Consider the following 23,118-nt stretch of genomic DNA (forward strand, 5'->3'; position numbering starts at 1 on the left):
GGTGCCTTTAACACAAGATATAACAGTAAAATCCACAATTTAAAAGTACTACGATCTCGAGGAGCGGTACCGTTACCTGTCGACAGAACCACGCCTACCAGACGTCATTTCATTCATTCAAACAAATGATCAAAAACTTAACTAAAACCATTTAACTTGACCCTAGAAAATAAAAATGTTAAACTATAACACTTAATATAAACATGAATTATTTCAGTCTTGCCAGAAAATATATAAAGTATAAGCAATCAACCTGTCGACAGAACCGCGCCTACCATCGTGCCGGAAGTACTGAGCATCACAATCGAGGGAGCGGAAGTAGAACGGAAGTAGCTTCTTGCACCCATAGACATGTATAGATAGACGCCGCCTCCACTGCTTCAGCCCGTTTCCTCGGCGAAACGCGTCGCCGCCATTTTGGGAAAGGAGCTCTCTGCCGTCAGAGGTCTGTCAGACGTGTCAAACAAGCGCAAGTTGCCAGGAGCTGCGGTTTATCTGGATAAAAATCACGATAACCTTTTACATTTCGCAACCAATTTCATGGAGTATTCAAGGGTTTATGCTCTACTACGTGAAGTGTGTGAAAAAGATTTGCCTCTATGTTACTTTGAATCTCGCTAGTTAAATCGCCAGTCATACATGTGCATGGGTCTATGATTAACGCTCACTTTTCTTGCAAAGCTCGTGCATTTTGAAAATACTGAGAAGATCTATAAACTATCGAAATAGTGCTTCTTTAGTTACTAGTATTGACCATCATTAAGAGAAAGAGCATACATCAAATAGTGAGAAACTGGCAGTCAGTGTGTTTTTCATAGTTGAATAGTTCCTTTTCAAGTATGTGCATTAAGAAACCTTGAACAGTGCAATTGGCAATACACAGTTATTTCACAATTATATATTGTGTCAATTGCACTGCATAGATCTGAAAATGTTAAGAGCATGATTGTATATTATGTCAAATTGTACAAATGTACAAATATATATATATATATATATATATATATATTTATATATATTATAATATGAATATATACTTATACTTAAAATATATTATATTGTATCACATATTATATATATCATATATATGTTATTCCATTGCACATTATACTGAGTCATTATATTATATTGTATTGTATATATGCTATGTTATTTATATTACAGTTCAACTATTGAGATGTGTAGGCTATGTATATATTGAGATGTGTATATTTTTACTGCTATAGAAATATATAGCTTTTTTTTGTAATGTTGATTTGTGAAATAACTGCGTATTGCCAATTGCACTGTTCAAGGTTTCTTAATGCACATACTTGAAAAGGAACTATTAAACTATGAAAAACACACTGACTGCCAGTTTCTCACTATTTGATGTATGCTCTTTCTCTTAATGATGGTCAATACTAGTAACTAAAGAAGCACTATTCTATTTCGATAGTTTATAGATCTTCTCAGTATTTTCAAAATGCACGAGCTTTGCAAGAAAAGTGAGCGTTTATCATAGACCCATGCACATATGACTGGCGATTTAACTAGCGAGATTCAAAGTAACGTAGAGGCAAATCTTTTTCACACACTTCACGTAGAGCAAACCCTTGAATACTCCATGAAATTGGTTGCGAAATGTAAAAGGTTATTGTGATTTTTATCCAGATAAACCGCAGCTCCTGGCAACTTGCGTTTGTTTGACACGTCTGACAGACCTCTGACGGCAGAGAGCTCCTTTCCCAAAATGGCGGCGACGCATTTCGCCGAGAAGCAGTGGAGGCGGCGTCCATAGACATGTATACGTAGACGCCGCCTCCACTGCTTCTCGGCGAAATGCGTCGCCGCCATATTGTTACAGGAACTCTCTGACGTCAGAGGTCTGTCAAACGTGTCAAACAACCGCAAGTTGCCAGGAGCTGCGGTTTGTCTGGATACAAATCACGATAACCTTTTACATTTCGCAACCAATTTCATGGAGTATTCAAGGGTTTATGCTCTACGTGAAGTGTGTGAAAAAGATTTGCCTCTACATTACTTTGAATCTCGCTAGTTAAATCGCCAGTCATTCATGTGCATGGGTCTATGATAAACGCGCACCTGTCTTGCACAGCTCGTGCACTTTGAAAATACTGAGAAGATCTATAAACTATCGAAATAGTGCTTCTTTAGTTACTAGGTATTGACCATCATTAAGAGAAAGAGCATACATCAAATAGTGAGAATCTGGCAGTCAGTGTGTTTTTCATAGTTTAATAGTTCCTTTTCAAGTATGTGCATTAAGAAACCTTAAACAGTGCAATTGGCAATACACAGTTATTTCACAAATCAACATTACAAAAAAAGCTATATATTTCTATAGCAGTAAAAATATACACATCTCAATATATACATACACATCTCAATAGTTGAACTGTAATATAAATAACATAGCATATATATCATACAATATAATATAATGACTCAGTATAATGTGCAATGGAATAACATATGAAATATATAATATGTGATACAATATAATATAATGTAATGTATTTTAAGTATAGGTATATATTCATATTATATAATATATATATACAGTACTGTGCAAAAGTTTTAGGCAGGTGTGAAAAAATGCTGTAAACTAAGAATGCTTTCAAAAATGGAAGTGTTAACAGTTTATTTTCATCAATTCTTCATAAATTAACAAAATGCAGTGAAGGAACAGAAGAAAATTCTAAATTAAATCAATATTTGGTGTGACCACCCTTTGCCTTCAAAATAGCATCAATTCTTCCAGATACACTTGCGCAGTTTTTGAAGGAACACGGCTGGTAAATTGTTCCAAACATCTTAGAGAACTAACCACAGATCTTCTGTGGATGTAGGCTTCCTCAAATGCTTCTGTCTCTTCATGTAAACCCAGACAGACTCGATGATGTAGAGATTAGGGCTCTGTGGGGGTCATACCATCACTTGCAGGACTTTCTGTTCTTCTTTAAGCTGAAGATAGTTGTTAATGACATTGGCTGTATGTTTGGGGTTATGTTCCTGCTGCAGAATACATTTGGTGCCAATCATACGCCTCCCTGATGGTATTGCATGATGGATTAGTATCTGCCTGTATTTCTCAGCATTGAGGACACCATTCATCCTGACCAAATCTCCAACTCCACTTGCAGAAATGCAGCCCCAAACTGGAAAGGAACCTCTACCATGCTTCACTGTTGCCTGCAGACTCTCATTATTGTACCTCTCTCCAGCCTCCAGCGAACAAACTGCCTTCTTCTACAGCCAAATATTTCTAATTTTGACTCATCAGTCCAGAGCACCTTCTGCCATGTTTCTGCACCCTAGTTTCTATGTTTACGTGCTTAGTTCAGTCACTTGGCCTTGTTTCCTTGTCGGGGTAGAGCTTTTTGGCTGCAACTCTTCCATGAAGACCACTTCTGGCCAGACTTCCCCGGACAGTAAATGTCTGTACCTGGGTACCACTGGTTTCTGCCAGTTCTGAGCTGATGCCACTGCTTGAAATCTTCCGATTTCGAAGGTAAATAAGCTTGATGTGTTTTTCATCAGCTGCATTAAGTTTCCTTGGCTGAACACTGCGTCTACGATCCTCAACGTCTTCTTCAAAAGAGCTGGAACTGCACATTTTGAAACCCCTGTCTGCTTTGAAATCTTTGTCTGGGAGAGACCCTGCTGATGCAGTATAACTACGTTGTGTCTTGTTGCTGTGCTCAGTCTTACCATGTAAATGGATAAAAAATAAACATTTATTGTTTACATTTTTCAAAGGATTCTTAGTTCATAGCATTTTTTCACACCTGCCTAAAACTTTTGCACAGTACTGTATATATATATATTTGTACATTTGTACAATTTGACATATACAATCATGCTCATAACATTTTCAGATCTATGCAGTGCAATTGACACAATATAGAATTTCACACAATATATGATATAATATAATAATTTAATCTAGGCTAGAACCCTTTAAAAAGTATCGTATTTTTTCGACTGTTGCCAGTCTGTAATTGCAGCGTGCTCAGTTTTGCAATGTGGTGCAGCCTGATTTTCTGGAATATGAATATATACCTATACTTAAAATATATTATATTATATTGTATCACATATTATATATATCATATATATGTTATTCCATTGCACATTATACTGAGTCATTAATTTCTTAATGCACAGTCATTCATTTCTTAATGCACATACTTGAAAAGGAACTATTAAACTATGAAAAACACACTGACTGCCAGTATTTCACTATTTGATGTATGCTCTTTCTCTTAATGATGGTCAATACGTAGTAACTAAAGAAGCACTATTTCGATAGTTTATAGAGCTTCTCAGTATTTTCAAAGTGCACGAGCTGTGCAAGACAGGTGCGCGTTTATCATAGACCCATGCACATGAGTGACTGGCGATTTAACTAGCGAGATTCAAAGTAATGTAGAGGCAAATCTTTTTCACACACTTCACGTAGAGCATAAACCCTTGAATACTCCATGAAATTGGTTGCGAAATGTAAAAGGTTATCCTGATTTGTATCCAGATAAACCGCAGCTCCTGGCAACTTGCGGTTGTTTAACACGTTTGACAGACCTCTGGCGTCAGAGCGCTCCTGTAACAATATGGCGGCGACGCGTTTCGCCGAGGCAACGGGCTGAAGCAGTGGAGGCGGCGTCTACCTATACATGTCTATGGCGGCGTCTACCTATACATGTCTATGCTTGCACTGAGCGAATTACGTAATAGTACGTCTATGGTTCTGGCCGGCTTTATTTCCCAAGATTCTTAGCGACCGGAAGTGTTGATGAGGCTAGACAAATGCTACGTGCTTTTGATAATAGTTTCACAGTGCTTATTTTAGGCAGGACCCATTTGCAAACAATTGGCGCAGGGCGCTAATCCAAACAAACATTTGATGGTAATGTGCTTAAAACTCAAAGAAGAAGACGAAGAGCCTTGCAACCAACACCACGACCAACAAGGAACAGTAAAGATTATCGGAACATAGTTGAAACATCTTCTGTTGGATCCGGTTTTGTAGTTGAAGAGGAATGAAGTAAGTTCCAGGCATGAGAATCACTCACCTTTCAGCGAAATTCGCCGTTTTGAAAACAAAATAGGTGACCTACGTGAATCGTGTAGATTCGATGAGTTTTGTTTTTGTGGGGGGGGGGGTTGGACATATTTTTCATATTCAGATGACATGTACATTTGTACTGAACTAGTGCTGGCGGCGGCAAGGTCCTCAGTGTTGCCAGATTGTAAATTGCGTATCATATCAAAGGCTCAAAATGATCGTATTTGGAGGATAATGAATTATATCTGTCAACACTGGGAAAGTTTGACCAATGACAGAGCTCGCGCAAGAAGGTGGAACGTAAGTGATACCCTTTCCAAAACGTGTAAAGACGTAATAACTCATTTGTGAAAGACCCAGAGAAACAATAATATCCGACAAGGCAAAATCCCGGACAATTTTGGAATCCCTGCTGGACGCATTTTTTTGTGTGTGACCGTAATGTTACCATATAAAACGTTAAAACATGTGTTCGGTAACTTAACGGGATGATTCATTTCAAGGGGCATAACCTTCAGATACAAGTATGAAAAAGTTAGCAATGATGTGATTAGCCTGGTTACGAGACGGCCACGGTGTGAATAACTGATGGAGTAAGATAATTTAGCTACATTAACTCAAACGCCACGGAGACTCCCTGTTCTAACTTTGAATCGCTCTGTTGGGGCAAAGTGACCATTGCAAAGGTGTTTGACTACAGACTGTTAACGTAGCAAATAATTCCTACTATTTCAGCCAGTCAACTTACAAGCCTTGCAGGTATAAAACAAATCATGACGTCAGATGACCATTTTCAGTCTCGTTACCATAAACAAGACCCAATACAGTGCAACCCTGAGCACTGACATGATAAGCACTTTGGTGACAAGAAAGGTGAGCATGGCTGAAAAGGGGACTCTTGTCACATGGAAGGCTTCAGTGATTCTCTGCTCAAAAAGGCCAAGTCGCCAAGCTATGAGGCAAAGCAGTCAAGAGCAAGTGCCACTGGAAGTAGATAGATGGATACTTTAATAGGAGCTTAACATATTTTTAAATATATATATCCAGTTATTCAACATAGTAAATCAGCGGCGAAAAAAACAATAGAATCATATTTTCTTGACAAGAATTCCATAAATGAAAAGAGATCCTTACATTTTGCATCATTTAGTACTTCTAAAGAATATATGATTGTATTGTTTTTTTTCGCCGCTGATTTATTATGTTGAATAACTGGATGATGCGAGTGCATGGAAATATTAACGCGAAGGGCCTCGCCAATAAAATGTATTGAAATCTGAATTACATAACATTGTATTGGCTGTCAATCATGATGGAAGAGTAGACAAGTTAAGTTACGGCATCTCTCGTGGGGGCTATGCATTAAGCCATTTGTGGTGCCCTTACCACATTGTGCCTCATATACTGTAAATGATAGACCCAGTGACAGGCTGGCATGAAATGGCTTGCATAATACTAAGAAAGGAGGCCAAAATATTTTTTGACTCATGGCTGAAGCTAAGTTTCTCCAGCTCTCCCCAGGTTGGAAAAAAAGCATCTCAAACTTCATCAGATTGACGCTTTAAAATATGGAATATTTAAATTTTACTTACAGGGGGGGCACGCCCCCGGACCCCCCCAGAGGGGTAATATCCTCCTCACCTTTTTCACCCCTTACCCGTTTTCATGCCTGAAGTTCAATAAGCCCTGACAAGGGCTGGTTTCGAAAGCCAATTTTAACATGTGGTGATACGGCTCTGTAGTTTGTTGCCATATTCATCTGGTCAATTATTTCCTGCTCTGGGCCAAAGTGCTGGATTTAAATTCGACTGGGCCTTTCTGTACAACACACATCTATCAAAGGTGCACACGCACCAAAAGCCTGCTTAGGACTTTTCTATGCAATGACGTAATTTAATTGAACAGGTGATAAGGTAATTTAACAGTAGTACTGTCCGTGTAATCTGATTAATGGACTGTATACGCTAATTGAAATACATGCACCGAGATAGAATACGTTTGATAATGAAAAAGAAACTTTCAGTTCAGGCAATACTTTAATTATGAGACTCGATCATGACACTCACAAACCCAAGCGCAACGGCCTGGACGATTCCTTAATTCTTTATTGAAGCCGTGAACTGTAGAAATTGCAGAATGCTGAAGTGCGTGATCTGGGTACGAATACATTGTCTATACAGTGTTATGAGTGTTAGGCTACTGGCCAAAACAGGTGACAGACCATATCCTAAAATCTAATTTGTAACCTATTCCATTAGATTACTCAAAGTGTGTATTCTAAATTCCAGGATAACATCAGCATTATTTTATGTATTTTTAGCTGTTGATGAAAATATTTTGCAGACGTTAAGGTTGTAAGAGCCAACACCAACACTAACCCCCAAAACCCCATACCCCCACCAAGAATAACCCACGACCCCCCCCCCCCCCCCCCCTTGCAGTAAGGATAGATAATAATAATTTGTCGTTTATAACTTGAAATATTATTATTATTATGATTGTGACTACTAACAACAGCAGTTGTTACGATGGCCAAATAACCTATGAATTGATTACAAAAACTCACCTGTGTTGAGAAATCTCGACCAATGACTGGACTATTGGCCAACAAACTGATTAACTGATTTTATAGTTCAACACAAAATTGTTGAAAAATGTAATAAGCTTCTTGTAATGTCATTTTATTTGCATTGGTCTACTTTGATCAACATTGATAGTTTTCAGCTGATGTCAGAATGACCAGATGGCGGGTAAAAAAGACGTTCCACAGCTGTTTAACACGGGAGTAAATACAGGAACCACCCACCTTTCAAGCTCTTTTAATATAAGTTAGTAAAATGCCAGACAGTTGTTGCTCGGTTGGCTGTTTAAATCGGGCAAAGAGACAAGCCCGAATTTAGTCTTTATCGCATTTATAACCCACCCACGCTCCTGCCAGCTGATTAAAAAAAATATATATTTCACCGTGGCTGCCAGCTGATTGTACGTAGACGTCTTCTGGGTCAACTTTTCTCGGACACACCGTAAAGTAGCCTTACTTTTGGAGCTGGAAATAAAAGCAGTCATCCTGTTCTGGTCACGTAATTTATCAGAATAACTACCTAAAATGGGAATAGATCAAGTAATAAAGACAAGAAACAAAGCATCCACACGATTCAAATCTGCTCTATCTAGAGCTGCTGCTCTATCTAAGTACCTAAGCAAGCAAGTAGGCTAGGCTAGTGTATTTTGTTATTCAACTAGTAATACTACAATGTCAGTAGAAAATATATGGGAAGATCATTTAATTTGTCATTCGCCAGACCAGGTTTTCGTACTTGTTTAAACCAGGGAATTGTGTCATAATAAAGAACATCGTTGGGTAGACTAACGGTTGCTAGCTTACATCAGGTACCTTGCTAGCTAGTACCTAGCTATTAAATGGCACTCATCTTTGCTCTGATTATGAAGATGGTTTTTAGTTTTCACCTTCCAGACGACATCGTTGTGAACCCAACCACTTCTGAAAATTAAATAACTATCTGTGCTTTTGTAGGCTTTCAGTTTTTGAGATGTGTATCGGGACGGATTTTCTATTAGGTAGATGTAAATATCTCCACACTGGAGCTCAGACAGGGACTTTAGGGAGGTTAACGAAATAAAAATGTCAGGACACCTGCAGTAAATGTATCAGAAGTTCCAAATTTGTTTTACCTTCGGAATATTTCTGTCTGGCTATAGTGGTATGGTCTGTGGTTGATGGCAATCGTATTTGAGTAGGCACTGCTCGAAGTTTTCCACTGTTTCTCGCTGTTTCGCTGTTCTTTTTGCCCGTCAGCTAACAATTGTAGTGACGTCACTGAAAACTATCAATAGGCTCATGTCGCGGACCCCCTGCAATGCCGTCGCGGACCACCAGGGGGCCACGGACCCCCTGTTGAAAACCGCTGGGCTAGCCTACTGATACTGCAGAAAGAATGGCCCTTTCTTGGGCTATTAATTAGCCATAAACAGAAAATAATACACTTCCTTTCTTAATATAACAAAGCTGAAGTGTGTGACAAAGAATTGGCACAGGAAGCCTCTGTTCAAAAAGGTACTTTTTCACCACTCTATCGAACAAGAAGAAATCCTTTTGTAGCCATTCACATCTTTTGATATAGAATAATCCACAAAGACGGTTTTCTGCAGGAGCCAAAAATCTCGAGTTTGCAATTCGATGAGCACGAGCATGTGTTCACATGCATGCACTCACAAATGTCCCCTCATGCGTGCCCCATATATCTTATATCATACTGTATATATCCTATCTATTTATTTTTTATATTACCACTGTACATACTCTGCACTCTTCTGCTATTTGCACTTCTGGTTAGATGCTATCTGCATTTTGTTGTCTCAGTACTTGTACTCTGTGCAATGACAATAAAGTTTAATCTATTCCAATCTAATCATCCATATTGGCCTGCGGGGACGTCCTTATTCCTCTTCATGACACTATATAATCAACTGATGGCATACACATACCCTAATGGTAAGAATAACCCATTATAATAGCATGCCTATGACTGTAGTGCAAACTCGTAGTGTATACAGCAGCCACGGTCACGTTGTCACAGACAACAATATTAAAGATTTGTATGTTGGCAAATCTAAGTATTGTCTTCAACAAACGTGGTTCTATTTGTGGCCCCGTCATACAAAGCTGAAAACACGTAAGAAAAACCGAACTTCAAGTGTTGATTCTTCAGACCTGCCTTATATCTTATTTTCAAAATGAAAAGCACACACATATATACCTGATGTACTTGTTTATTTGATTATAGAGTTGGGAAGGGAGATCCAATCACAAATGGTCATTGAAGACTCATTCTAATGATGCGTTCCATTTGAACTGGGTGGTCGGAATTTCCAAGTTCCCTGTCAGAGATTTCAACTGGAAGTCGAATTTCCGACTCGGAAAGTTGGACAAATCTCACAACACAGACTTTAGAATCCAACATGGCTGACCCGCACATCAACAGTGTGAAAGCTTTAGTAATATGCTTTATTAGGACTTAAGTCTTAGTACACACAGTAATGTCGAAGTTCTATCTTTGGACATGTTACTACAATGTTTGTATGCACAAAAATATGTGTACATCAAATGCGTTATCAACTGGGATTGTTTACAAATTCGTATTGCATTTGTTTTCTTGACTTGTTGTACTGGAATGCGGTCAACTTGGGGTGTGACGTCATAATGTATATGTTGTTTATACCCTGCATGCTTAATCAAATGTACATATGCCGCTCATGCTGTGGCTGGCTTTGCGTATATGCGGCATATATACACTCAAGCACACATACAAGATTGACAGTGGATGAAATAAGCTGCTTAGTTGGGCATACAGTATGCTCATTAGGTTGCTATTATAAGGCTAAGCAGAGCTATGAAGCAGAAAACCATGACAGTGATGGCATTTCTTTATGTTATGGATAAATGGGATGGCAGAAAGAAATATATATATAAGATGAATCATAAGTAGAGTAGAAATATATATATATATATATATATATATATATATATATATATATATATATATATATATATATATATATATACAGTACTGTGCAAAAGTTTTAGGCAGGTGTGAAAAAATGCTGTAAACTAAGAATACTTTCAAAAATGGAAGTGTTAACAGTTTATTTTCATCAATTCTTCATAAATTAACAAAATGCAGTGAAGGAACAGAAGAAAATTCTAAATTAAATCAATATTTGGTGTGACCACCCTTTGCCTTCAAAATAGCATCAATTCTTCCAGATACACTTGCGCAGTTTTTGAAGGAACACGGCTGGTAAATTGTTCCAAACATCTTAGAGAACTAACCACAGATCTTCTGTGGATGTAGGCTTCCTCAAATGCTTCTGTCTCTTCATGTAAACCCAGACAGACTCGATGATGTAGAGATTAGGGCTCTGTGGGGGTCATACCATCACTTGCAGGACTTTCTGTTCTTCTTTAAGCTGAAGATAGTTGTTAATGACATTGGCTGTATGTTTGGGGTTATGTTCCTGCTGCAGAATACATTTGGTGCCAATCATACGCCTCCCTGATGGTATTGCATGATGGATTAGTATCTGCCTGTATTTCTCAGCATTGAGGACACCATTCATCCTGACCAAATCTCCAACTCCACTTGCAGAAATGCAGCCCCAAACTGGAAAGGAACCTCTACCATGCTTCACTGTTGCCTGCAGACTCTCATTATTGTACCTCTCTCCAGCCTCCAGCGAACAAACTGCCTTCTTCTACAGCCAAATATTTCTAATTTTGACTCATCAGTCCAGAGCACCTTCTGCCATGTTTCTGCACCCTAGTTTCTATGTTTACGTGCTTAGTTCAGTCACTTGGCCTTGTTTCCTTGTCGGGGTAGAGCTTTTTGGCTGCAACTCTTCCATGAAGACCACTTCTGGCCAGACTTCCCCGGACAGTAAATGTCTGTACCTGGGTACCACTAGTTTCTGCCAGTTCTGAGCTGATGCCACTGCTTGAAATCTTCCGATTTCGAAGGTAAATAAGCTTGATGTGTTTTTCATCAGCTGCATTAAGTTTCCTTGGCTGACCACTGCGTCTACGATCCTCAACGTCTTCTTCAAAAGAGCTGGAACTGCACATTTTGAAACCCCTGTCTGCTTTGAAATCTTTGTCTGGGAGAGACCCTGCTGATGCAGTATAACTACGTTTTGTCTTGTTGCTGTGCTCAGTCTTACCATGTAAATGGATAAAAAATAAACATTTATTGTTTACATTTTTCAAAGCATTCTTAGTTCATAGCATTTTTTCACACCTGCCTAAAACTTTTGCACAGTACTGTGTATATATATATATATATATAATGAATCATCAGTGGAGTAGAAGTTGTGCAGAACCGTTAGGGGGGAGTGGAGAGCTGTAAGCAGAGGGGTTTGCAAGTGGATCTTGTTGAAAAACGACCACAGTATCCCGCAGTGGAGATGGGTTTTGAGTAAGAGGAGTCAGCCACATTGAGTGGTCACAGGTCGCTTGCCTTATGCATATACAGTACCAGTCAAAAGTTTGGACACACCTTCTCATTTTTTGAGAAGTCTTTTCTTTACTTTAATTATTTTCTACATGGTAGATAACACTTTTTTTGTTTACAACATCATTACATATGTGTTCTTCTGTAGTTTAAATGTCTTCAGTATTAATCTATAATTTAGAAAATAATAAAAGTAAAGAAAACACTTCTCAACTAAATTAAAGGTGTGTCCAAACTTTTGACTGGTACTGTATGTAATTGTAGGTAATGGTAGTAAGGTTCAATGTCATCACAGCCATCAGCATTTGCAGGGAAAGGCCCGACTATATGGGAGAGAACAGAAACAAGTCTGTCAACAGAATACCAGTCGTGCACTAGAAAATATTTCACATGCTGTCTGTCTCAGTGGTGGGAGAGCTCCCTTAAGGTAAGGAACATATATGGGCTTCGAACCCTGGTCACCTTAGGCCCCCAAAGAGAAGTAACACAGCCACATTATCAGCATCGTCAGCATGAGGAGGATTTCACCACAGGAGCCAGATCTTGATGCACTCAAATGAGAAAATGAGCTGAGATTCATGATATAAAAACTCATATCATTGAGGAGAAGGTAGGCTACATCACAGAGCATGTTTCAATATCTCAGCACCAGATCATGTTGCATACCCTACCCTTGCGTATTAAACACTTAACATACATTATGTTGATGAGGACAGACAGAAAATGTAGATGACTTCTGTGGCTTGAAAGTTTTTCATCCAGGCGTCTGCACAAGTGTAGGGGATTATCGCTTCAAAAGTGCTGGATGCACTGTGAGTCGGTAAGCTCCAGGATATTCAGATGAGATCCATCTTATCGACACTTGGCAAGCCCTTGTGACGCCAGAGAAGATTTACACCTCTAGAAAATATTCTGGGCTCCTTAGGAAAACAATGGCTCTGCTAGCTCTGTGGGACTTGGTTTGAGTAGGACGCTGCTGAAACTTGTGCTCATACCTAGATCGGGGCTCTTGATGAGAAGACAACAGCATGCAACGTAAAATGATTATAAATTAATCTAAACTAGTTCTAAAAGCCCGAACCTTAGTCCAGGTTCGTGAATTCTATATGTACAGTTATGATATTTTGAATTGTCACTACATTTGACTTTGCAGTACTTTGCTGTCATTCTCAGTCATGCTCATTTTTGGATTGTGGAAAATTAAAATACATGAGCTTATTACTTTTTATTTTTTTCTCTCTCCAAGGTTAAATATTGAAGGGCTGTTGGTGTACTTTCCATACGACTACATTTACCCTGAACAGTACTCGTATATGCTGGAACTCAAGAGAACACTTGATGCCAAGGTAGGAAATAACCTTTAACCTCCCATCATGGGAAGCAATTTGTCATATGTCCTCTTACTTGCACAAACTTTCTTTAGGGACATGGAGTTCTGGAGATGCCATCAGGGACAGGAAAAACCATCTCCCTTCTGTCGCTGATTGTTGCATATCAGCGAGTGAGTAACCATGCCTTACATTTATTGATATAAAATAATAAAAATGTGTGGTCTTTAGTACTCTGTGTTTTTGTTATTTATAGGCACATCCTCTGGAGGTAACCAAGCTGGTTTATTGCTCACGGACAGTCCCTGAGATAGAGAAGGTGAGGCATTTGTGTTCATATGCATTTCAAAGTGTTGATACCTATCACATACTGGCAGGACTTCCACATGCAATTAATGAATGGTCAGGCTTTTAATGATGTGATGTTTGTTTCCCCTTTATGTCAGGTTGTGGAGGAATTGAGGAAACTTATTGAATTTTATGCTAAAGAGACAGGCAAGACAAACAACTTCTTAGCACTGGCTCTCTCTTCCCGCAAAAACCTGTGTGTTCATCCAGAGGTGAGTATTCACAACTGGTCTGTTTGTTTTGGGAAGAAAATACAGCATGATTGAATATTATGTTTGTGTACTGGTTCAGGTCAGTTCCCTGCGCTTTGGGAAGGAGGTGGACGGGAAGTGCCACAGTCTGACTGCATCGTATATGCGAGCGCAGCGCCAGAGCGACCCCAGCCTGCCGTCCTGCTGCTTTTATGAGGTGAGGTGCAAGAAGGAACCAGAGCACCAATGTTGTTCACCATAACCAACAGAACCGAAATTGTCATTTCTTCCACAACCTGGAGAGTTTAATGTCCGACATCAGACCTAGTGATAGCCAATTGTACTCAAATCCCCAACAGAAACCCTGATTCAGTCCTCCTCTCTGAATGTTTCAGGAGTTTGATGCTGTCGGCAGACAGGTGCCAGTGTCAGCTGGTGTGTACAACCTTGATGACCTGAAGGATTATGGACGCAGAAAGGGATGGTGTCCCTACTACCTGGCAAGATACTCAGTAAGTGTCATACTACTCAAATTCACTCCTTTTAGCTAGTATCACATATTTCCAAGTTGTTTTTGACATTTTTGTACACAAGTAGAAAGAGTAAATCGTAAATACCAGCACAAAAACTAATGTGTGAAAGGGTTTTAGGCGTTCAGTGATCAGTAGTCTGCAGTGGAGCCTTACAGACAGGTGAGTCAGTGCCTGTCTATGAGAGTTCTGATAGGATTCATTTTATACAATATATTTGGAGACCCAGTCTTAGATATGATCATTTAGGAAACAGTTTTAATCTTGTACAAATGGCGGCCACCGTTGTGAGACAGAGACTGAAGTTCACTCACTCAGAGCTTCACCTAAGACTCTTCTAACTTGAGCAATTGGAACATTTCTGTTATATGCACTCAGAGTTTTGGGGTCACCCTATTTATAAGGCCCAGGTCCATCAAGGCACTTTGATTTGACCAAGAGGAAGGGAATGAGACCACTAGCCTGGATACCAGACCGAACCCGCCCACAAAATTTGAGGTTGGAAAGTTCGGTCTGGCTCTGTGCCGTTGGGGAGAGATTATCAGAAGGCAGGATTCTGCCGGACCAATCAAATTGTCAGGGCGGGCTTTATACAATGATGGACAGATGACCAACCAACGCTTGAGTTGAATTAACGGTACATACGAAATCGTACCAAGATGGCGGCGCCTCGGGAGCCTATTAGTGGGACATATTTAATGCGATTTAAGCTATCTACACGACTTTTTTATGTCTACATTGACTCAGTTAGTTGTGTATGTGCAACACGAATGTTGGAGAGTATTGTAGGTCTTAACTGAAGCTCTAACGGTGCAAACCCATGACACTGTTATGAGCAACGCGATTTCCAAACCCATGCATTTCAACGGGAGCCAATCCATTGTGACGTAGACCAGCGATTTGGGCGACGCGACCGATGACAATTTGAATATGTTGAAACTTCTCAGCGTCCAATGAGATTGTTTGATGTCGTCTGTGACGGTTTGAAAATTGTAGGACTATTTTATATTAATTTTAATTATGGCATCGTTTGGTAGTTTAATTTGCTCAAAAGAAAGGTTTGGATGGCATTGTAAGGGCTTGTTGTTGCTCCTGGTATGTTATATATTTAATCCTGGGCTTATTTGAACACAATGACAGTTTTGATATAAAGACAAGTGACTAGATAGCTTCTAACTGACTAGCTTGCTCACTAGCTCACTAGTCCAGTCTGTTATGCTATTTCCACACGCTACACCACGCCCACTCAAAGCGATGGAACTTGGTTGCGTCGCTGTCATGGGTTTGCACCGTAAAGACCATTATTGTTATGTTATTGCTAATGCATAGACCAAAAATCCATTGAAACACATAGTAGCTTGCTAGCCTCGCTGCTAATAAGTATAACGTGAGCAAAAGTTGAATGTATCAGATGGTCGTACTACGTTGCTCTGATTAGTTCTAGGTATCCAATTGAGCGAAGAGGCATTTTTTTTTCCTGGTTCATGGAAATACGCCCCATAATCACAGCTCAACGGAGAGGCATCAGACTAGAATTATGAGTATGACATCGTCAGGCTAACTTATCACACCTCATTCAGGTCAAACCATCATAAGTATATTCACCTAGCCAAAGTCCAAATAAAGCACAATAACAACTAGATATTAGATGCATTGAATTATTGACTAAGGTATATCATTATTAACTCATTATTAACTCTGAACCTTAAATTCTGATTCCTTCAGTTCCAGACAAGAAATAGATCTCTGTCCACAGTGGCAGATAACAGAAACAGATGGCTTCACCTAGCTCTAGCACTGCTGCCATTGTTGGAGCTGCATGATGTCATCATCCCCTTGAATGATCCGCACTGGTTGCTGATTGGTTGGATTGCCATCTATTGTGCTCTGTTTTTGGTATGATCACACTCTGATTCGGACTCTCTGATTCTTCTGCTTCTCAGATCCTTCATGCAAATATAATAGTCTACAGCTACCACTACCTCCTGGACCCAAAGATTGCAGACCTGGTCTCCAAAGAGCTTTCTAAAAAATCTGTGGTTGTCTTTGATGAAGCTCACAACATTGGTAATTAAAACCCTGGCTTTAAAATCTTTTAAAACCATTTTAAAATGTTAAATTGAAGAATTTTTTTTTTTTATCTGTTTGTAAGGTATGTGTTTTTCTCTTTGCCAGACAGTGTGTGCATTGATTCTATGAGTGTCAACATCACACGCAGGACCTTAGATCGCTGTCAACTCAATGTGGACACTTTGCAGAGCACGATTCAGAGGTAGATTGTTCTCATGATGGCATGAGATAACACTTAGTTGAATGATGAGTTGGGGCTGTGATATATTTTCATGAAAAGCTGAACATATTTTCCTGTCGTGTATTGCTTTACAGTGAGGTTTTTTCACGTCAGACTTAAAACAGAAACATTTCTTGGTCTTTGGTATTTTTAGGATCAAAGAAACGGACGCAGCCAAACTCAAAGAGGAGTATAGACAGCTGCTGGAAGGGTTGAAGGAGGCAAGCGTTGCAAGAGAAACAGACGTCTTCTTGTCTAACCCAGTGCTACCAGATGAAATCCTTCAAGGTTTGTTCAGCTTTATAAGGTGTTGTACCATCAGTGTTTTGCGGTGCATGTAGAGGCTACACTGATTTGCTGACGTTTCTTATTAGAAACCCGACCGTAACCCCAGTGAACCTTAATGGGGGCACTATTTGGACTATTGTCAAGTGAGATCATGGGGCAACACCATGGCTCATCAGGGTTTGCTCAAACTGGAGGAGCTTTAGTGCATGCTGTCATGAAAGTAGTAGGGGTGTAGGTTTGGATATACAGTTGCAATCGGAAATATTCAACCCCATGGTGTGAATCGAGGTTAATGAATATATGACAAAAATCCTCATTAAAACAACCAAAAATATTTATTGATGAATATTTGAGCTATTTTGAGATCATACAGTTCTTAAAGTTCAAATACAAAATGTATTTCTTTTCACAAATGTGCATGTGCACTATTATTTAACACCCAGCTTACTTTGTGGAGCATCCTTTAGCCTTTATAACTTCTAATAAGCTTTTTCAGTAAGTAAGTGTTCTTACACCTCTCTATTGGAATCTTTACGTGCAAAAGCCTCTAGCTCACTGATGTCTTAATGCTCCAACTGCCTTCTTTAAATCCCACCAAAGATTTTCAATCGGATTTTAATTCAGGGACTGAGTAGGCCAATCCAGGACATTCCAGGATCTTTTTCGCAACCAAGCTCGTCTTCTAGTTACCACTGGAGCACTTGTCCTGGCCTTCATCAGTTGATCCTGGAGGGCTTTTGCAGTAACACAGGGCTTTTTCTTAGTTGTCCTGATTAAGTTGCTAAGGGCTCGGGATGACATTTTGGGTCAGGCAAGTTTGCAGCCAATGTTGTCTCTTGGAATGTTAAATCGTTGGCAAACCTTTTTATGCCCAATTCCCTTCTGGTGCAATGAAAAAGTGTCTCCTCAGCTTTTGTGGAAGCTCCTCATAGGTGGGGTTTATGTGTGCATCACACAGTGCGTTCACATGATGGCAGTACTCCAATTTCGGCCAAACCCCGACTTCTCTCTCCATGGGGTCTCCATGGGGGGTTAACTGCGTTATCTCACGGCACATGGCAGGGAAAAATCCAGATCTTGGCCGCGTCAGTTCAAATCAAATGTGGAATGTTTACAAGCGGGCATCTGCTACCGTTGATTTTACAGTAAATAAGTTGTGAAATGAAACAAAAACACACCACAGTTAAAGTTGTATTAGTATTGATTGATTCACATCAGTATGAATGGATTACATGACTAACAACTGGTGTAAAAGTAATATGAAAATATTTGTTCAGTGAATTAGCACGTTCAGTCGTTTCAGTTTCAAAGTTTCAGTTTTCGGTTTCAGTATTTCAAAGTGAATGAGAGGGAGCACAAGAACCGCGAAGAAGCGTCTAGCAGCGATTATCATATCATGATGGCATGGGCAGGATCTCAAGAACGTGCAAAAGTTGTTGTTATCCAGTTGAAATCTAGATTCGAGAGTCACATGCGCACGTTGTCCGATTTCCAGCGTAATCCGATCACTTATCTGGGGGTGTACATCGGATTTCAGTCGGACACAGGAAATCTAGATTTGGAGAGTCACATGAATTGGATCTTCGATTGAAATCGGACTACGCTCGGAAACTGGACACATGTGTCCGCACTGAACCCAGGGAAGGGGTCGGGGGTGGTAGTGCTCCTTGGGGTAACCAACCTGGATTAGGGTAAGGGAAGAACACTAAACAATTTGAAACAGTGGTTTCAATGTCAAATGTATTTTTTATATTTTTTAATAAATTAAAAAGTAATAGGTAAAAGGCTTGGTTAAAACAATACTGCAAGCTCTGGCCATGTTCCACATGTGAGTGGACATATTCATCTATATACGGCCAACTTCCAAATGGCAGAGGTTGTGCTCAAAATGAAAGTACTATGTTTGGTGGAATTATATCCTTGTGGTTTAATTTTGTATGTTGTAGCCTGTAAAGTTTGCAGCTGTGCATCAGATTTGTGCTTTGTATCAATGAATCATTAATGTGTCACAAACTGCTGGATTCTGTTGGTTGTTGGGCACTAACTGTGTTAGGGAATTGAACTACTGTTATGTGTTGAATTACTTCCTTGTAGTGATTGGGTACAAGTAAACTGGAAAATGTTAGCAGGGAGCACAAACTTTAGCCTGTAGGAACGCAGGATAGCCACATTATGCATGTTGTAAATGTCGTTTGTCAAACACTGCATTTGAAGCTAATCTCCAGCTAGCTGGTGTGGTGTTAGTTTAATTATTGGTGTAATATACTGATATGTGTCCCCTTGGTGAAGACTGCCCTCTGGAGTTATGTGTGAGTGTAGGAAGGTCCTAAAGTGCCGGCACCTCTTGTGTCCACTTTTGAGCTCTGTGGGTGGTGAATGTTCTAAATTCTGGCAGATTGAATTCGTAACGGTGGAAAAATAAGTGGGCAAAATATTACCTGCTTAATAATTAAGAAATCTTCCAACTGAATATTTTGGAACTATTTTTGGAAGGTGAATTATTTAGCATTGAATTTTCCATGTTTGAATTGTGTATTCAGTTAAAATATACAGTCGTGGCCAAAAGTTTGGAGAATGACACAAATATGCATTTTCACAAAGTTTGCTGCTTCAGTGTCTTTAGATATTTTTGTGAGATGTTACTATGGAAGACTGAAGTATAATTACAAACATTTAATAAGTGTCACTGGCTTTTATTGGCAATTAGTTGAAGTTAATGCAAAAAGTCAATATTTGCAGTGTTGACCCTTCTTTTTCAAGACCTCTGCAATCCGCCCTGGCATGCTGTCAATTAACTTCTGGGCCACATCCTGACTGATGGCGGCCCATTCTTGCATAATCAATGCTTGGAGTTCGTCAGAAATTGTTTTTTTTTGTTAGTCCACACGCCTCTTGAGGATTGACCACAAGTTTTCAATGGGATTAAGGTCTGGGGAGTTCCCTGGCCAATGGACCCAAAATATCAATGATTTGTTCCCCGAGCCACTTAATTATCACTTTTGCCTTATGACAAGGCGCTCCATCATGCTGGAAAAGGCATTGTTTATCACCAAACTGTTCCTGGATGGTTGGGAGAAGGGGCTCTCGGAGGATGTTTTGGTACCATTCTTTATTCATGGCTGTGTTCTTTGGCAAAATTGTGAGCGAGCCCACTCCCTTGGCTGAGGAGCAACCCCACACATGAATGGTCTAAGGATGCTTTACTGTTGGCTTGACACAGGACTGATGATAGCGCTCACCTTGTCTTCTTCCCCGATCCCGCAGCTGAATCATGTTTAGGAGACGGTCCTGGCGCTTGCTGGACCAAAACATCCTCCGAGAGCAACTTCTCCAAACCATCTAGGAACAGTTTGGTGATGAACAATGCCTTTTCCAGCACGATGGAGCACCTTGCCATAAGGCAAAAGTGATAACTAAGTGGCTCGGGTACAAAACATCGATATTTTGGGTCCATTGGCCAGGAAACTCCCCAGACCATAATCCCATTGAGGACTTGTGGTCAATCCTCAAGAGGCGGGTGGACAAACGTAAAAAAAACTAATTCTGACAAACTCCATTTTCTCCATTTGTAAATTATTTGTTTGTCTCAGTTGATTGGTTTGCTTAATTGACTAATTAAGCACCCAAAAGTGTTTCACCGAATCTGTTCCCTTCTTGACTTTACCAATGGAGCTGGGGGTTCACTTACTTTTGAAAATACACTAATTCCATGTTTCATGTAGTTTTTTGGCTACTCAAACAATTCCCTCTAAACAAGTACATGCAAATGATAAACATAAACCTGACATTTCATCTATGGAAAATTGGTGATGAAAAAAATTAAAAATCATGGTAAAATAACAGATAACTCTTAAGTGCTCAAGGGGTTCACATACTTTAAAGTGGCACTGTATTTGTCCCTACATCTACACTCAATGATGTCGCCAATATCAAAAGGTTAATTTTGTTACTGTAGTGGTTGTACAATTTTAACATTGTTACTTTTTTTTACCTTTTCATTTTGAACAGAGGCTGTTCCTGGCAGCATCCGCACTGCAGAGCACTTTATAGGCTTCTTGAAGCGTTTCCTTGAGTATTTGAAGTCCAGATTACGTACCCACCATGTGGTACAGGAAAGTGCTCCTCAGTTTCTCAAGGACATCTTTGAGAAGGTGTGCATTGATCGGAAACCCATGAGGTCAGTTGCTTTCTGTATTTATTTTTGGTAGACAGTGATAACATGTTATGTAAATGTAATTTTTCCACTCTAGATTTGTCAGTATTAACATGTGAAATTGGTATAGAAAGCAATTTGTGGTGAAGTTAGAATATGACATATCTGTTGTTTCTACTGTAATTGTCAGGCAGCAAAACAAACCAACATCATGTTCTATATCCCTCAGTTAGTGAAACTCCTTTCTTTAATGTTCTAGGTTCTGTGCTGAGCGGTTACACTCTTTACTACGAACACTGGAGATTGCAGACGTTGCTGACTTCTCTGCTATTACACTCATCTCACATTTTGCCACTCTGGTCAGCACCTACAGCAAAGGTATGTGTGGTTCTCGAGCGTCACTGACTGGGACTAAAGAAACTGAGACTGTTTTCAAAGGAAATAGATGATGTGTCTGCTGAACATGCACTAACATTCAAAGATTTGGAATCGCTTCATTATTTCTTATCCATAAAATAAACAGTCATTGTCATTGTCAGTGGTAGACATAATAGTATACACTTGAAATAACAATTTTGCGAAACCTCCCATGTACCTTACAGTCATTTGAATTCAGTTCAGTTTTATTGAATCATTTTACTCCATTAACAATCGACATCAAGGCACTTTCAGATCATAGAGTCTGAAACAACAGACGTACTGGACGTTAGGCCCGGTGGTCTTTGGAAAGCTCCTCTGTGTGGAAAATGTGAACGGGTCATGTTTTGTGACCTCCTGAAATATTCCAGTGGATCTGCATGGATCTGATCGGCATAATAGGAGGTTCACAACCTTGATATGGTTCCCAGAAGTGTTTCATCATGATGCATCTTTTCCCTTCCATTAAACTTCTGTGCAAATCAAAGATGACAGTTGTGCGCCCCCAGTCCCATGTTCTCTTTTTTGGTTTTGTAAAACCCTAAAGACAAAATCAAAAAGAAAAGTTGCATTTTGGATGTAGGATTGAATTATGAATTTTGAGTATTGATTAATTTTTTTAGACTTTGGTTTTTAAATGAATTTATATGAAAAGATAAAAAAAATATATATATTTTGTTTCGTTTCCAGTTACAATGCTCATTGACAACATTAACAATGCATTCTTGTCAATAGTGAGATTTGAAAATTAAGGAGATAGAAAAAGGGAAGGGAGGGGAGGGAGGGAGTCAGAAACATGGCAGATGAATTTAAACATTATGTGTCAAATGTACGCGATACAAACAAACATAAAGATGTTATACAAGATGCAAAATGAATAGAGGACAAGAGGAGGAGAGAGCATGGCATTGCCTAGACTGTATATCAATTGAACGGAATATTTATTGAACTAAATGAGATTTACATTGGCAAAACAAGGAAAATATTGAGTTGAAAGTTTTGAACAGTTGTATATGTTGCTCTCTCAGGTTTCACCATCATCATTGAGCCCTTTGAAGACAAGACCCCCACCATCGCCAATCCAGTGCTGCACTTCAGGTTGGTTAGGCGCTCTTAAATCTGTCTGTCAAGAGGTCATTGTGTTTTAGTGTGAACTCCACTGATTGGCTCTCTATGATACTGGAGCATCAACTCCAACAGACCGGATGTCTCTCTTTTTTCTCACACATTCTTTCAGGATCAATTAATTAAATGAATTAACACAAAATCCAATGTGTGTCTTATGGTTATGAAATTAAGTTGTGCAGTGAAGGCTGTCATTGGAGAGAAAATGTCTTTTCTTTTCTTTTTGGTTATGCTCTTAAAAGTCAAGAGCTCAGGAGTTAAAGGGATCGTAGGTGAGGAATGACATTTGGGCAAGGGTTCTAGCCAACTAGCTTAATGTTTGGAGGAACTACCTAAGAGAAAGACAAGATGTGCA

At 39.4% G+C, this 23,118-nt stretch overlaps 1 protein-coding gene across 3 annotated transcripts in view; it reads left to right on the forward strand.

The window, feature by feature from the left end:
• Positions 1-4,873: 4,873 nt before the first annotated feature.
• ercc2 (excision repair cross-complementation group 2) overlaps positions 4,874-23,118 on the forward strand; it is a 29,872-nt gene continuing 11,627 nt past the window's right edge. For all 3 annotated transcript variants that reach the window (XM_080844248.1, XM_080844247.1, XM_080844249.1), the window contains exons 1-13: positions 4,874-5,047; positions 13,340-13,439; positions 13,517-13,594; positions 13,678-13,740; positions 13,868-13,981; positions 14,061-14,177; positions 14,356-14,472; positions 16,434-16,557; positions 16,666-16,762; positions 16,935-17,068; positions 21,077-21,245; positions 21,481-21,599; positions 22,667-22,736. In XM_080844248.1, the coding sequence (XP_080700374.1) occupies positions 5,043-5,047; positions 13,340-13,439; positions 13,517-13,594; positions 13,678-13,740; positions 13,868-13,981; positions 14,061-14,177; positions 14,356-14,472; positions 16,434-16,557; positions 16,666-16,762; positions 16,935-17,068; positions 21,077-21,245; positions 21,481-21,599; positions 22,667-22,736 (1,307 nt within the window). In that variant the 5' untranslated portion in view covers positions 4,874-5,042. The remainder of the gene's footprint in view (positions 5,048-13,339; positions 13,440-13,516; positions 13,595-13,677; positions 13,741-13,867; positions 13,982-14,060; positions 14,178-14,355; positions 14,473-16,433; positions 16,558-16,665; positions 16,763-16,934; positions 17,069-21,076; positions 21,246-21,480; positions 21,600-22,666; positions 22,737-23,118) is intronic.

The sequence above is a fragment of the Sprattus sprattus genome (assembly GCF_963457725.1).
Source record: "Sprattus sprattus genome assembly, chromosome: 9".
Classification (NCBI taxonomy): Eukaryota; Metazoa; Chordata; class Actinopteri; order Clupeiformes; family Clupeidae; genus Sprattus; species Sprattus sprattus.